This window comes from Passer montanus, unplaced genomic scaffold (assembly GCF_014805655.1).
Source record: "Passer montanus isolate IOZ18808 unplaced genomic scaffold, ASM1480565v1 scaffold22, whole genome shotgun sequence".
NCBI lineage: Eukaryota > Metazoa > Chordata > Aves > Passeriformes > Passeridae > Passer > Passer montanus.
In genome coordinates this window covers 7412117-7429153 of record NW_024366815.1, presented here as the reverse complement: position 1 = coordinate 7429153, position 17037 = coordinate 7412117, and the positions used below count along the sequence as shown (strand labels likewise).

Here is a 17037-nt window from a genome sequence, read left to right as displayed (position 1 = left end):
TCAGAAGATTTTTTAAACACAATGCTGCTTATTTTGGTATGCTTTTCAAACATTTAACATGTATGGAACATTACACAGATAGTAAACAGATACTACAGATAGTACATAAACCACCTATGCTGCAAGAGAAAGAGCTTTCCACATAAATTGACAACTGAAAGCAGTTGATTTTTATTGCCATTGCTTTATTAAATGTAAAGTACATAAAGGGATAAAATCTAGAGGTTCCAAATACAAGACAGTTGGAATATTAACGCCTATGTCACACAGTTGCTGCAATTTAATTTTCTGAAGCTTAACAATCCACTACACCTATAAAACCAAGAGCTTTGCTGCAGAGAAACAAAGTTTTTTTAGGTGTCTGTACCTGTACCTAGCTCACCACTAACTTTCAGGGTTTTTGCAGAAGTCCAGGTACAAAAGAGTGCTATATATACTCAACAAGGAGTGAGGACCCAAACAAGAATTAGGTTCTTGGTTTGAAATACCAGTCCATGTAGAACTCAGTGTGAACATGCACTACAGGGACGTTGGAATCCTCAGTCCCAAATACCCCCAATGACTCCATGGCTGACAGTGTAAGCTAGAAATGCCATCGTAGCAGAACTACATCAAGCTGCCAAAATTCAGTGTGAGAATACCTCTTTTACCAGACTAATGAAGCTGTTTTGAAAAGCCCATTTCATTTACACAAATCATGTGGCCCAAACCTAATCTATTAGGCCCCCCCTATGGTTTTCCTGATCCACTCAAGGTGTCGCTTTGTGAGTCGAGTGTAGACACCGGGGCCACCAGGGTCACCACATTTCTTCTGCTTCCCAAATGCAGTGATGCCTTTCATGATATTATTACATCTTAAAGGTCCGCCAGAGTCCCCCTAGAAAAAAGGAAAATATAGTCATTCAAATTAATAAAAGCTAAAACATGTTTCCTTTAAATAAAATTTCCACTAGTTAGATGGGGAAAATAAAAATGTAGTCAGTGTTATTAAGGATAATTTTTTCCTCCTTGGAAATTAGGATTTCCGACAGTAAAACAAATAAAAGAAAAGGCTTCATAGAAAAGGCTTTATAGAATTCAATCTAATCTTTCAAGTATGCATAATGGGGAATGAATCTAGCTCAGTGCTAGGGAAGAATTAGTCTCTTTGAAAATGAAGAAATAAATTGAAAACTTTCCTCATGGAAAGTGTAAGTCTCCAGAAATTGATGCCTTTTTAAATGCAATATTTAAATCTTTTAAAATGTGGTAGTTTTTACACAGTTGTGTACTTGACTTGGGACCCAGTTAAAAGGCTTTTTATCAGCAAAACCTATTTCAAAGATTCTGACATCAAATAAGTGGTTCTACTGAGATCAGCTGCTTGCTAATGGACTATAAGCTGTTTTGTGGACATTTTAGTATTAAACTCATGGTATTGAAGATGAGGATAGCTATCTGCCATGGCTGGATACAATTGCAATATTGAAAGGCTGTGAAGGTGAATTTACTCATCTTAAGTTTTGATTTTAAGGCTTAGAAAAACAAGGCTTGGTAAATTCACTGATATTTGATGAAATTCTTCATTGAGAGATTGTAAATGTATAAAGCTGGTACATTATATTTTATTTTTATTACACAATTTATGCAGTCATAGTAAATATACTCACATTACATGAATCCTTTTTTCCATTCTTAGCCCCTGCACATATCATGTTCTCTGTTATGACAGGTTTGCCATTATAATGATTTTTATCATTGCATATTTCCCTCCTGATGACAGTGATATTGACTTCCATCAGGGCAGTAGGGAGCTTGCTTGGATGATTGGTAGTCGTACCCCATCCCGCTACTGTGCAAACTGTTCCTGGTCTGGGATCATCATCTGAAGGAGGCAGGGGGATTGGTTGCACAGCTTTATTAAGTTTTGCTCTTCCCTGAAGCTGTAGAAGATATGGAAAATAAGTATTATGGCACAATCTAACAGAGGTCCTTGCATATTAACCATTAGATCTTTCCCATTATGGTAATTAATGCAATCCCTTTCTGAGATTCCTCAATTCTTTTGACAGTAGTTATGTCATCAATGTAAGAATGGGAAAATGGGTACTCTTTGTCTCATGAGAACCCACTTACGTTCTGCTGATCTATTAGCTCTAAAAAACATCTTATTTTACTTCTCTGGCTCTCAGACCATTTAGAAGACAAAATAACAGTAATTACTGATGCTGGCAAAATTGAAGATCAGAAAAGCCAGACATTTTTAATTAGAACTCCTTTTCAGACAAAACGTTAGTGCTTTTAACCATGTATTTTTATTCCTTTATGGAAAAGCCAGAAGCTGAAATATCTTGATCAAGCTCCAGAGTTTGTAAACTAGCCGTGGCAACCATTACAGGAATTGTTAGCTGCCTTAGTTACTAGTGCATCCCCAATTCCCCAGGCTGCTGCATTAGCAGACCAGACTATATCACCCCAGAAAAAAAGTCACCAGAAACTCCCTTGGCTCATCTCCCTAGATGAGAAGAAGGAAGAAAATAGCTCAGTGCAGTGTGTATATTCCACAAGTGATATATAATCTGTACCTGAAGAAGCATAATGTCATTTTCCTTGGTACTGGGGTCGTAGCACGGATAAGGAATGCCTTTTGCAATCCGAAACTCTTGCTGTTCTTTTTCTCTTTTTTTCAATGAATGGGCTCCAAGAATAACTTTGCTTTTTTCCCTGAGGAGAGGACCACATAGTTATTGGGATTCACTTTGATGTAACCCTAAATTTTTGTTGGTTAATGTGGTGCTATAATGACCAGCTACTACAGTGTATTTTCCTATGCCTGAAAAGCAACAGTAATTTAGAAATATCTAAAAGATGACCCCTTGTTCATACAACAGCTAAAAGAAAAATATGACTCAGTGAATCAAAATTCATATCTTATTTTCATCTTCCCAAGAGCACAGAAAGGTTTCAGGTACTTGACTTTGGATCCATCCCCATTATTTCCTTTTGGGAACTGAATGAGTGGTGGATGCACCAGATTTTCTGTGGGTACTTTTCTCACCAACAGTGTCCTATGTAGTTTTTGCTGAAAATTTAAGAAAATAGGCCACAGCACTGTAGTTCAGAGATATTCTGACTGTATTGAAATGTACTATTGCATTATTCTAACAGATTTCACCACCATTTCCTGAATCTGTATGAGACACAGCTCATTCCTCTTTTCTAGGTTTTTCTGCAACTTCCTACACTTCCAAGATCCTCAAGTGGTGGCAGAGTTGTGCCTGCTGTGGCTCTCTGACAGTGACCAGAAGTCTAGCACTCCTTGGCCAGACAGGTCAAGCAGACATTACTAACTGACCACAGGCACAGCTGGTTTTGGGCAAACAACACATCCTACAGCTGAATGGGAGAATATTCCAGGAGATGTGCATGTTGGTGCTCATTCATGTCTTATTGTGGAAAATGCAACCCTGGGAAAGTAGTTGTTCCTTTTCTTCATCTATTGAGAGCTGTCTGTTGACTGAGCCATCATTAAGTTAATAACTAATTGTATTTTCTCTTAAATGGCATCTCATTTGGAAACATTCTTTACTTTCTGTTAATACAAAGCTTTTGGGCCCAGTGCTCTCTTTATAGTAGGTTCCACAGATCTCCCTGTCTGGACAAGGAAGAGGTGGAGGAGAGATGGATACATTTCTCTGATGTTTGCAGAGTCCAGTGGCTCACTGGTCTTGGTCAGGCTGTTGACAGAGCCTGCGTGAGGTCTGGCTCAGCAGCAGCTTCAGTTCTCCCCACAAGAGCAAGTAGGGGTGGGATGTGTAATTCAAAACTCACTTATTGCTTTGCTGTCCCTCTACTGAAGAACTCAGTAGAGCCTAATATCCATTTGCATCTTGATTTGGGCAGGAGAAAAAAGATGGCTGGCAAGCCAACATACCAAGGCAGAGATCTCTCAGCGTCTCCTGTCATCTGTTTGGAGAATTTTTGCTCCTGTGTTAACCACATACTGTCTTTTCAGCAATGAATTTTATAGAATAAAAATACAAGAATTTATTTTTGTTCTCAGAGCAGCAGTTTAGACTTGACACTCCACTTATCTAGTGTACAGGTTGACTGAGAAAACAGGGATAAAACTTTCCCCGAAGTTCACTGCTTCAGTGTTGCTACTCTATGCTAATGTGCAGCTAGAAGTTTTTAAATATCTCTTCAGAAACAGTGGAAACCAGTGTATTTGTTATATTTTTTTACTCACTATAACAAATTTGCTGATAGAACCTATAAAGCACAGTAATCAGAACATGATCATGGTCATAATAAATAAATAAAATTACCAGAGATACTAACTCTCCTGCTTGAACAGATACTGGAGACTCACTAAGGACAATCTCTGAATAAGAGTAAGAACTTACACCTTACAATGTGCAGCTGTTAACACCCAGTTTTCCTTAATTAAAGCTCCTCCACAAATAATTCCTCGTGGTCCCTTGATTTGGGCCATGAATGGTCTTGAGTGTGGCTTTACTTCATTTCCTCCAATGATATCCACACACAAACCTAAAAAAGTAAGCACAAGACAAACAGCTGAGCTGACAAATACTTTAAGACACTCCAAGTCTCTTAGAAAACATGGCAGTTGTAATTAGAAAGGATACGGACACACAAGTATGCACATATGTCACAATGATGGTCTTCAGGGTAGAATTTTAAAACTGCACAGCAGAATTACTGCATTACATTTCAATAATACTGAAATGAGATCAGTGGGGTGAGCTTGGGCAAAAACCCCACACCAAGGTTTTGTTGCTTTTGCACAGATTTCTTTTCTTGAAGATTACTGATATGGTTAATTTCTTAGTTTTCATTGCGAGTAACAATCTCCCATATCTCCCATATCTTAAATAATGTGCGTGGAAACGAGACTATGTAGTATTAGCCATGTTATGATAATCTGTCTTCCAGAAAAAGAGAAAATCAAGCAGTTAAGGTGTGTGTATGGCTCTGGAGAGAAAGACGAGATAATCATTATGTTCTCTACTCAGAACTCCTCCAAACAGCTCGGACTTTGCAGCTTTACTAAAGACCCGTTCAGAAATTATTTTGTTTGTGTGAAAGATCAAACTCATGCAGACAGTGGAGAGGAACTAATTATAAGAACAAATAATAATTGTGACTACTTCCTTTACATTAATACGCGTTAGCTTAACTAGAATTCTGTACATCAGGACTTACTTTCAAAAGTATTAAATTGCATACTTACCTCCATGAATTACCAGGAGAATGACAGCAGTGAAGGTGTACCAAGGGAGGAAAGCGCCCATAATTTCTGTCTGATGTTCCTTCTTATTCACTCTTGAATATATCTCTATCTACCAATCTATGAATTTATATGCATAAATGAAGAGGATGTGGGGTTTTTTTTTTCTCTTAAGGGGTTAACCACGACAAGGATAGAAACCCTCCCCAGCGATGTACCTTAGAGCAGAAGTGTTACCGAGAATTTGCGTCATCTGCTGTGGTGTGAAGACAGGCTCTACCCCACTTTGTGTTCTCTCTGTAGCATTTGCAGAGAACTGATATATGATTATAGGGGTGAAACACAGTGGGACTCAGATCACATAAATTTAGGCTGATTCAGTTGTCCATGTGAAGTTGTATAGTTTCATTCCAGACACTTCAGGTGGCTTCCAGGTCAGACATGAATTCCAGTCCATTCCTCTTTAATGAAATATCTTTTCTGCTCAGGACACCCTCAGGGCCAAGGAGTCTGATATTTTCTCATTTCAGGATCTGATGCTGTCTCATTAGGTTTGCACTGGCTGAGCATTCATAAAGCACTGAGTGTGGTTTCATGGCCTATAGCTAAGGGTATGATGATATTTAAAGTGTCTTAAAGTGTTTTAGGTGTGGTGCAGAAGGCTGTCACTCTTCTGAAAATGCTGTGCCAGATTTGCCAGCTCTGTGTCTGCATCTGGAAAGCCCACAGTATCTCAAATGTGAATAAATGCTGAGTTTTAGGCAACTGAATTGAGTCCTGAAAACTCGGGGTGGTTGGGCACTGAGCAGGCTCCCAAGGGCAGTGGTCACAGCACCAGCCTGACAGAGCTCAAGACATGCTTGGACAATGTTCTAAAGCACATTATATGATTCTGGGGTGTCCTGTGAAGAGCCAGGGGTTGGATTTCAGTGGTCCTTGTGGGGTTTCTTTCAACTCAGGATATTCTATGGTTCTGTGAATAAGTCTTATCTAGAGCCTTGTAAAGGCACAATTTCTCCCTTGCAAATATATACCTAAATAATAAAATTAAATAAAATTGTATCAATATTAAATAATTTGGAGTATCAACTCTTCTAAAACCTATATATTCTCTAACTAGTGAAATGTCACTGTCACGCAGACTGGATGGTTTCTTGAAGCCTTGAGCCTCACGACAGGCAACCTACAGAAAGCAGTCCACAATGAAGAGCTTGCAGAAATCTTCTGGGTTCTTGCTGTGTCATATCTTGAGCTCAACTGGCCCAGCACCATGTGAGTTTCACCTGTCTGCCTTGGGCAGACCTTGCTCAAATTTGATGTTGCTCTCCCTTCTGGGACTGAGGATAACTTGGCAATTTTTCTGAAGAAGGCAAGTGTCAACCCAATTTTAGAGACTGTGGAGCTCTTTGTCACTGATGTGTGTTTGTTGAGACACGGTCACCTAAGTGACAAGGTGACAGCTCCATGAACTGCTAAAGCCCACCAAGATTTAATTCTCTTAAATTTTTCTCCTCATTACTAGCATATTCCCTGTAATTATCATCACTTTGTGGCACTGATGTTCTTTTTTACACTGTTCTCCTGAACACAATATGACCAGCTATCATAGGTATAATTCTTTCTTTTATCAGTCACAATTATTTGAAAAAGTCTGATTTTATTATATTTTAATTAGCACTGTTACCATATTGAAGCTGTTTCCTGTCTGGACTATGCAGAGACATGACCAAGAAGAACACTTGTGAGCAAAAAATCCTGTATGCTCAGACATGCTTAAACCTGTAGTGCTACCATGATTAATCCTTGGATGGTCCTGTGTGAGGTGCAATGGCCAGTAAAAACAGCTTTGGTATGTATCATCATATGTTTGCCTGATCTGTTTTCAAATAAAATCTCTTTGAAAGACACTGAATAAAACATTAGCAAATGTTCCTAGATGTTTTCCAGGTAAATAGATACAGGTAAATCTATGCCTGCTATCTAAAACTTAATCTTCTATAGCCTGTACATACTCTTCAATGTCTACTTGTATTTCCATTTACTTCTAAATCATACTTACTTCTAAAGATGTTCCTTCTGAAACTCCACAGGTTTGGAGCATATCCATGCTTCTTCAAAAATCCCCTCCAATTCGGAGAGATCCATTGACATTGATAATTAGAATTAGAAATATGGAGTCTAAACTATTGTTTAGACTTTTTGTGCAAGGTCCTGAATGACCTCTCTGACAATCTGCAAAATCCCCAATGGCACAGGTATTAAAGATCAGATTGATATGCACATAACCAGTACCAATTTTGTACCCAAATGCTTTGTCAGAGACTTATCTTCCTCTTGCAATTTACATCACTGAGGCTGAAAATGTGACATAAAATCTTAGGGTGTGCAATTTGTTGGCTGGGCTCCTTTGGTTAAGGCAATAAGTTAATTTATAGCAAAGTTTAGATTCTATTGGCCTTTTGCATTTAAAGAGAAATGCTAAAGCAAAGCTTTCTTCTCAAGTAAAATTCTTTTATTAGCTCCTCTGTTGCTTATTTAATTGGTCTTCAAGAGGAGCAAGGTAAAACCAAACACTCTGTCCTTTCTGCCTAGAATGCTCACGAAGCAGAGCCTCTCACTTGGCAGAAGCCACTGCCTGAGTAAAAAACAAGGTGTGTATGCAGTTCTATGACCAGCCTCTGCCTTTGGGGAGGTTTCCTATGGGCTACAGGCCCGTGGGTCAGTGGATCACTTTCAGATCTGTGCATTGCTGTGCTGAGGTTTCTATCCCTTATCTTACACTCTGTCATTTTGACCATTTGCCTTCTGCAGTGACTTTGTTCCTTTTTCCTTCGTGCTGCTTTCTTTGGTGCTTGTGGTGAGCATCAGATGTGATTTTAGGATACCGTTTCAGGAGACCAATTTACACTGCTCCTCTAAACCTTCCAGGTCTGCTGGTACTGAGTTCGGGCAGTCTCAGCTCAGCTGAAGGGCTGTTTTCTTGAGCTGGGAAGGGAGGCAGGATAGAAGTGCAGAGCTGACAGCTGCCAGAAGGACAGCAAGGCAGAGCTGTCACACTTTCCCTGTCTTCTCCTTGAGCTACCACATCCCCAATTCCACCCCAGTGTGTCTGGACACATCTCCTGGTGGTTGGGAGGCAGATTCCCAGGGACTTGCTGGGGAAAGGGCAGAATGTATGGTGGGGATACCTATTTTATTTTCTTCTCCGGTACCAGTGCCTCATGGTACTTACCTGTTTGTCTTTTCTGCCTCAGCTATTCACCCGGTGTCCCTGTTTCCACTTATTTGCTATGTGATGCCAGCAGGAAATGTAGTAGCACAAGTAATAAATACAAGTAGATGTAGTAAACTCAGGGAGTCCTCAAAGCCTTGCAGCAAATCAGCATTCCTTCTATGATGTTAGTACTTGGCAGAAAGAATCCAGCATTAGATATTATGCTCTGGGAACACAAGCCTTCTATTGTTTGGCCAGAGCATGAATCTGTTTCCTATTTTGTCTCTTATGCTGCTTTCCAATCCAGCTATTTATTGGGAGGGCAAAGCCATAAAGGACAAACATAAATTATGCCTTTAGGACTCTCTTTGCAGAGATTACCTGTGGATAGTGTCCAGTAGGTGAATAATTCTGGAATTGGATGAAGAATGGAGAATAACTTTGGGGGAGCTGGAGCTGGCTGTTTTAAGAGCCAGTATGAATTCGAATAGTAATTTGTTTTCTTTTAAAAGAGCTTTGGAAGAGTCTTCTGAAACATGAAACGTTCTGCACCATGTGCATGTTTTCAAACTGGGTTCTAACTAATAAGATTCTGTGACACAGAAATAAACATTTCTATGTTACAATCTCGTTCAGCAATGAGATTGAGACTGAGAGCTGCTATTCTGTAATTCTCTAATAAAAGTGAGACCTAATTATATTGGGCAAGTTATATTTCAGATTGTTTCTAAAGACAATGAATATGGTAGCAGGTTTTGTAACTTCTTCACACAAGGGCAGACTGGGGTTTTTTGTAGTGGTTTACTAGCAAGGTGTGCAAGACATGCATGTAGACACAGAGGTCTGCAACACAGAAATGCCTTTCTCACCAGTTTATCTTTTTTTGTGACCAGAGATTAGATTTCTTTTGTGTTTGGCAGTTTCAGAGTCTAGGGTTTTTTTCTATCTGAAAGCTGCACCCCCCAAAATTATTTTTAACAAGATACAAATTGCTTTGTCTTACATGTCTGGTCTTAGCTTGTCTTTTATATCCTATATTCCATAGTTTGTAAAATAAGAGATATTTGACAGGTCTCAATGGCTCCTGTTAATTTACATATGAATATTTATCAGTCTTTTAACTGAAGATATTACCTGGGCAGTGGAATTCTGTGGAGCAATTGCTGGCTACTGATGTACCTTGGTCCATAGGAGTGACTTTTGTACTTTATGTGCCCTGAGTGTACTCAATCCAGATCCACAGTTTAGGAGCAACTTTTGAACTCCACATGCCCTAATTATCCCTTCACACTGGTGTTCTCTGAAGCCTTTTCAGGTTACATTCATTCTCCCATTTTTTTCTACAATTTAAAGATGTCCAGTTTAATTCTTCTCACTTTTTTTTCTTTCTCCTTTTTTTTTTTTCTCTTTTAAGCCAAAAAGTGCATTGAACACCCTGAGACTTCTAGTTGTTATTTAGGGATTAGGCTTTATTTGGGTTTTATTAGGAATTTCAAGAATTGGGCAGGTTTTTCTTTAAGAAATTGGAAGACAGAATCTTGAAAAATCAATCTGCAGTAAAATAACACAATATTAACACTGTAAAGGGAAATTTCAAGAGAGGGAGCTATTAGTAAAAACTTTCAAACCCATTTCCTGTAGGGGGCATTTGAATACTGATGAGTGCATGGTGATTTACAGTGCTCCTGACAGCAAATAGCAGCAGCTGACACCTGAGAGCTCCTCTGCTCCCCTGCTCTCTCTAATTGCTCTTACCGTACTAACAAGATGCAAGTACCCACCTAAGAGTAAAAATATCCAGATTCCCAGTTCCTCCAGATATCACATAATATAATTGCACTTCTCTTGCATTTCGGGTGGCTGCATAGACATTGTTGGAGGACATGAAGTGCATCCTCATTCCTGGCCTCATATGGCTGCTATCCAGGACAAGAATTTAGGTGTTTGTTGTGGAGGAGCTCTTCTGGAAAAGCAATGGGTTTTGACAACAGTACCTTGTGAGTCAGTATCTTAAAATGGGGCAATTTTAATTCTTCATTGAAGTGAGACATGGTATGCAAGCTTCTAAGTGAAGGAAGATGAGTATTGATTTTTTAAATAGGTTGTTAAATAGCTGCAGTTCTCTCCCTGGAATTATCCTAGAACTTGTTATTGTATTTAGTTGCTATAAACTACTGATCTGCATTGCAGTTACCTTAATTATGTGAGCCTGTCAAAGTTACAGCATAAATAATGTGCTGTTAAAAGACCAAATTAATTATTTATGCATGTGAAAAAGCAATGTCTTAGAGAAGGGAATATGTCCCAAGGATTTTAAACAAATCTTATGTGTATGCTTGGAACTAAGCCTCAAAATACCCTGAGAGAGATTAATTTGAATTAGATGTGGACATTATTCCTCTCATATTGAGTGACTTAGGCTCACAAACCCAGAATGTCACTCATGTCATGTCCTGTGACAAGGAACCTTGTCCTTTTGACAAATTAAATGTGAGCAGAAGCATCTCTTCCCCAGGTGGTATGCTCTAGTGTTGAACAGCTGACTCGAGGTAAGGGGGACATCTACTGTTCACATTAGGAAGTAAAATGCCCTATTTTTCTTAAAATGTTCCCTGAATTGTATTTTAGTTCTGCAATATTTCCTTCTTTTTTTCACAATCTAAAAGGAAAAAAGTTACAATAAACCTGTGCAAACCTGACCTCCTTAAACACAGTGTGGGCAGGTTGGCCAGCCTTCTGTGAGTTTGTCTGAAATAGAGAACACAGTTCCTTCAGAGTGAACTTGACTTTCACTATTTTTCAGCTGAATCAGATGGGATTGTAAGGGTAGAAATATTAATTCCTAGCATTCTCTGTTTAGCTAATTTACAAAACATAACCAAGTCTTCCTTTTTGGAATTAAGGGACGTTTAAATGGGATCTGGAGTCTCTTATTCTTCAAACAATATGTCAGAGATAGCCAGTCAGATATATTTATAAAACTTCAAATTTTTAGCTGTTCAGTGGAAAGGGTATTACCTTTTTGGAATTAAGGGACGTTTAAATGGGATCTGGAGTCTCTTATTCTTCAAACAATATGTCAGAGATAGCCAGTCTCTGTATATTTATAAAACTTCAGATTTTTAGCTGTTCAGTGGAAAGGGTATTGTCTGTCTCTGATCCTGTGGAGAATGTGCTCTGGTAACTGATCTGGGTTTCTTACATCACATTGTTTTGGTCTGACTTTAAGTCTTTACCATTGAGGCAAGTTGAACCAGCTTGGTTTCCCTCTCCTAAGCTGTAAAACAATGCTCACACAAAACCCACCAACACCTGTTCCATGCCTGGTGCAATTGCAGTGCATATAAAACTTCCTAATTAATGGATCACATGTGTTAATGATGTCTGAAGTAATTTTCTTTCTTAGGCAAAACAGCATGGATTCAGCAATGTGAATTTCTTTGTGGCCTGTGAAACACCTGTTAGAGTCACAGAGACGGAGTTTTGAGAGACATATCATTCTCTCTGAGGAAGTGTGCTTTGTAGATAAAAAGAGAAATTTTGGGACTACAGCACTGCCTTTGCAGATATTTTCACAAATAAACTTCCACGTATAAATAAATGAATTATGTCTTTCAGTGATATATGCATCTTGAATGAAGAAAATTGTTCTTTTATAGTTTGTATTGATAAAGTCTTTGTTCTGGCTTGAATAAATTTTCCTATTTATAGTGAGATTATGTTCTGAAAATTAAGCACAGGAAACTGGCAGTATGTGTTCTGCAGTGTCAAATTTTTGGGCTGGATTAAGTTTAGCAGGGCAAAATGAAGAAAGACAAACATTAATAAATATATCTCTGATGATACTTATAGAGCTTGGAATGTAGCGGAATTTATTGGTTGTCAACTCTTAATGTTTAACAGCAGGAAGTGAATGTATAACTCTTTGAATTTTAACATTCTCCCTTTTTTTATAATTTTTCACTGCTGGGGTGTCTTGGGTTAGGCAACACACACCCTTCTTCCTTAATGTGCTGAATGCTGTGTTTAGAAAATTAAGGACAAAAAGCTTATTAATAGTAAAGATAATCATATGCATAATGCTCAGGATAAATGTTGAGTATTGATGTGTGTTCTGACATGCTACTGATGCCAGCAAAGTTTGTCTTTGCAAGATTAGGTCATAAATCCAAGGGAGACCTTTCAGAGATTAATGAAAGGCATCAGTAGCAGCTGTCCTTGTGCAAGCAATTCCCATTATAAAGATGGGAGGCTCTTTCACAAAACTAATTCCAAACTCTGAAAATCTCTGGAGATCAGTTATCATACAATTATTTCACAGAAAAAGAAGCTCATATCAAAACATTGAAATGAATGATTTCCTGCTCTATCTGTTTTAATTCCGTTGTTGTAAAATGAAATGGTATTGTGTTGCATGTCTTTTGATTATCCTCAGAAATGTTGCTCAGTTCCTGTAGTGACTTTCTCTTCCTATATTTTCTATAAATTACAGAATAGATGAATTGGAAGACAGTTGTTCTTGGAGTTCATTGGACATCCATTCCTGAAGAAGCACAGCAGATATTTGTGATTATGGAAACCTTTCCTCATTGTCAGTTTGACCGGCCTCCCTTTGATTATGACATAATGCTCCTCAAGGTATTGTTTTAATTACTGCTGTATTTTTGTGAAAGGACTTTTGCTGATGATCATTTTGGCTACTCTTTGATACTGAAGAGTACATTGTTTAGATAACAATATAATAGAATAGTCTACTTTTGGTAGTATTAACCTAGATGACTTAGAGGATCGCTAGGTCTGTGAGCAGATATGATATTTCAAGCCTGTTCTGTGCTCTAAAACTCTCTTTTTAATCCATTCACTGCAGCAACCCCTCCAAAACACAAAGCACATTCTTCAGTAATTTTTCAAAGGCAATGCTGAAGGGATATATGCAACAGAGTCTGGCTCACATCTCTATCCCATAGTTAGATCTTGTGCCGGACTAAGTAAAAATGGAGATGAAACTTACTGTTAATTTTCTGGTGTAAGCAGGTAAAGTGAGAGTGTGGATAATCCAGGACATGCAGAGTCAGCTCTAGGAGCACAGAGTGGTCACAAAGTGGAGGAGGCTCAGGACACTGCAGAATGAAGGATGGAAAATGTCCTTGCCAACATTGTCATCTGATGCCAAAGTAGGGCAGAGCTATGAGAATTTGAATTTACAGGGAGGTGCCCCTGCCTAGCTCTAGGAGCACAGAGTGGTCACAAAGTGGAGGAGGCTCAGGACACTGCGGAATGAAGCATGGAAAATGTCCTTGCCAACATTATCATCTGATGCCAAGTGGGTCAGAGCTATGAGAATTTGAATTTACAGAGAGGTGCCCCTGCCAGTAGCAGGGAGGTTGGGACTAGATGATCTTTAGGGTCCCTTCCAGCTATAACATTCTATGATTCTATTATTCTGTGACTGGAACTTGTTTTTCAGTATTTAGATGGTATCGCTGGTTTGGCATAGCAATGACAGGGAGGAAGGTAACCACTTCCCTCTCTGTGCTAGCTGGAACAACTGCAGGCATCTGTGGCTCAAGCACCTGACCATGGTTCATCTCTGAGGAGCTCCTTCCCCTGGATGTCAGTAAGCATTCTACTGCTGCTTCCTTGTCAGTGGAGACCAGGCTCATCTCGCTGGCTTCTCCTGTGGCCACTTGACAGGAGCACCAGGGTATCTGTGAACACAAAACCAAATCTATCACTAGGAAGTAATATTTCTGGAGCTGAAAATCACAACTCTTTCCAGAATGATATGGATATCTCAAAATCCTTTGAATTTTACACAGAAACAGGGATAGTATTAGTAACAGATCTTACCTTCTGTCTCTACACTTCGGCAGTAATGGAGTATTCAGTGGCTTGGAATAAGCTTTCCATCTTTGGAACTTTCCAAGTTCCAGCACTGGCAACAATAACTGCAAATATATTTTTAAATAAATTTTTGATTTGTTGGAACACATGTTTTGAAAGGTATAAAGCCAGAATTGTTTAGCTGAGAACCTTGTATCACCCTGTATCGCCCTGTGAAATGAATCATGGTGCAGTGATCATAAGACTGAAAATGTATGTTTGGTGCCTGTGAGCCCTTACCAAGCACACTGAGGATATATGTCAGGATTTGGTTGTGTTTTCATTTACTGACCTCTGCTGAAGGATGGATCTGTCAGGCAAAGACCAACAAAACACAGGCAGTCTGAATAATTTAACCCCTTTAGAATCTCTCAGAGCAAAAATTGGCAGTCTGAATAGACTGAGAGCTGGTTTTTCCTCAATTATGTTGCTGCTTTTGTGTCTAAATGCTTATAGTTTTGTTTTCATCTTTGTTCGTGGGCACATCACACTGTGCTTTGAGAATTTTCTGTCAGTCAAGCACCAGAATCTGATTTCAATACTGAAGTTTAGTGGCAACAGGACATAGATCCAACAGAATCTGATTTCAATACTGAAGTTTAGTGGTAAGTTATGTTTGTGAACAGGACATAGATCCAACAGCCTAACTCCCATGTAGGTTTTACATTTCACACTCTATCCAATGGAAAGCTGGGCTTGAACTCACTACTGCTACCACAGATGGGAAAATGCTGTACTGCTACTATGGAAAGTCTTGTGAATTTTCAAAGGGACAATTAAGCTCAGGATCAGTTCCTAAGTAATGAAAAGTGATTTTTAAGGGAAGTGATGGTAAAATGAGACTAAATGTTAATTGAAGCTATGTGATATTTCCCTTCCCTTCTGCATAAGAAATCTAGTTTTTCCTTATTTTTCCTTCTTTTTTCTTTTTCTTTTTTAGTTGAATGATACTGCCAAGCTGAATAAATATGTGCAACTTCTGCCTCTGCCTGACTTTTTTGAAGATGTTGAATCTGGCACACTCTGCCAGGTGGCTGGCTGGGGAGACACATCACCAGGAAAGCCATCAAAATATCTCTGTAAGACAACTCTTAAAATTGTCAATAGAAAAAGCTGTGACAAACATTATGCCAGTGACCCAAAAATAACCAAAAACATGTTGTGTGCTGCAGGGAAAAGTAAATTATATCTGAGTGATACTTGTAAGGTAAAAAGCAAAGTTACGAGGGCGGGGGGCATATATTTAACAATGGTTTTCCCTTTTCACTGGGAACAAACAGTGTTAGACATCTTAGGAGGCTGATCATGTTTTAAGTGATTTTAACCACATTTGTGAGAGACTTTATTGCTGTGAAAAGGACTTGTTAAAACTTTATTTAGTTTAGGTCAGTGTACTAATCAGGATCAAGAGCACGGGAATTTGAGCTGGGATGATCTATTAACTTCAGGTATATTTCATTAGCTATGGTGCTCTCCTTAGACACCACCTGTAGTTATGGGAGAAAAAGCAGAGCTATCAAAGTCTCAATCATCTGATCCTTTCCAGAAGTCAACATCTGAATAGTACAGAATTACCCAAAAGGGTTGTTTGGATCTTGCTTTTGATGTTCTCTGTGCTGAATCCAGAAGGGACAATCGATAAAGAGATGGGAATCAATTTATACCAACAATAAAAAATGTATTTTGAAATAGAATTATGATAGCACTCTGCTGCTCCACAGCATTTGCATCAAAGGTCCCTCAGGTTTGGAAAGCAACCTCTCTTTATTCCTCACCCAACTCCCATTGAAGGATGTAAGCCAACTGCTCCATTTCATAGGCTGGAGAAGGTTAGAGACAACATTTCCAAGTATGCCTGTGCACTGCAGGTGGCACTGCATGCTGCCCTGGTGAGAAATGGACTCACTGACAGCTGCTTCTGATTTTTCTTCCAGGGAGATTCAGGTGGGCCATTAATCTGTGCTGGTCAGTACTGTGGGATGGTTTCTTTTGGAGAAGAATGTGAAAATACAAGCATACCTGGAGTTTATGCACAGCTGACTGAAGAATATATTGACTGGATAAAAAGAACAACTTCCAGTTAGACAGATCTATGAAACAAGAGCATTTTAGTAAATATTGTGTTGTGCATTAGAGCTGGATGCTGCTGCTTTACTGTACCACCTTTGAAGTGTACCTCCCAGCTTTACAGCTTTGCTGACACCACCACAGCTTTCTGTGAGCAGCTCAAAGTATCCACATTTGTACAGATACTACCTTTACTAAGCTTTAGCAGGAAACTGCCACGTAGAAAACATAATTTGTATTGGATTCCACTCTACTTCTTACTAGGATGGGAAAGTATTCATTACTTTTCATGGGATAAAGCAACATTTGTTAATGTGTACTTACACAAAAATTCGGTTTCAAAATGATAGTGAATGTGAAGTCTGCTGAATGAGAAAAAATAGAAAAGCTTAAAATGTTCAAATATTTATCTGTGATGTTATTAAACCCCAAATATATAATTTTACCATTATTCAATATTTATTTATCTAAGTTCAAATTAAAGAAGTTAAAATATTAAACAGAGAGAAACCATTTTCCAATTAGTCTTCGTTATAAAGATACAAATATGGAGATAAAAATAATGCCTGTCTTTTTTCCTTAGATTTTTTCCTTCTTTATTTTAATAATTTTTTAAATTTGTGCATGTGTTTTCTTTTTTGGG

At 38.6% G+C, this 17037-nt stretch overlaps 2 protein-coding genes across 2 annotated transcripts; one reads left to right on the top strand and one right to left on the bottom strand.

The window, feature by feature from the left end:
• Positions 1-147: 147 nt before the first annotated feature.
• On the bottom strand, positions 148-5627 carry GZMA (granzyme A). Its single transcript, XM_039709903.1, has 5 exons — positions 5234-5627; positions 4386-4530; positions 2565-2703; positions 1650-1922; positions 148-877 (listed from the first exon to the last, which is right to left on the bottom strand). The coding sequence occupies exons 1-5, from the start codon at positions 5292-5294 to the stop codon at positions 719-721; spliced, it is 777 nt and encodes a 258-aa protein (XP_039565837.1). The 5' UTR covers positions 5295-5627; the 3' UTR covers positions 148-718.
• A 4679-nt stretch (positions 5628-10306) lies between these two features.
• Positions 10307-16991, top strand: LOC120502458 (granzyme K-like). The gene is made up of 4 exons (XM_039709906.1): positions 10307-10441; positions 12937-13082; positions 15268-15534; positions 16262-16991. Exons 2-4 carry the CDS (start codon positions 12942-12944, stop codon positions 16409-16411), a joined length of 558 nt encoding a protein of 185 aa, XP_039565840.1. The 5' UTR covers positions 10307-10441; positions 12937-12941; the 3' UTR covers positions 16412-16991.
• Positions 16992-17037: the final 46 nt, after the last annotated feature.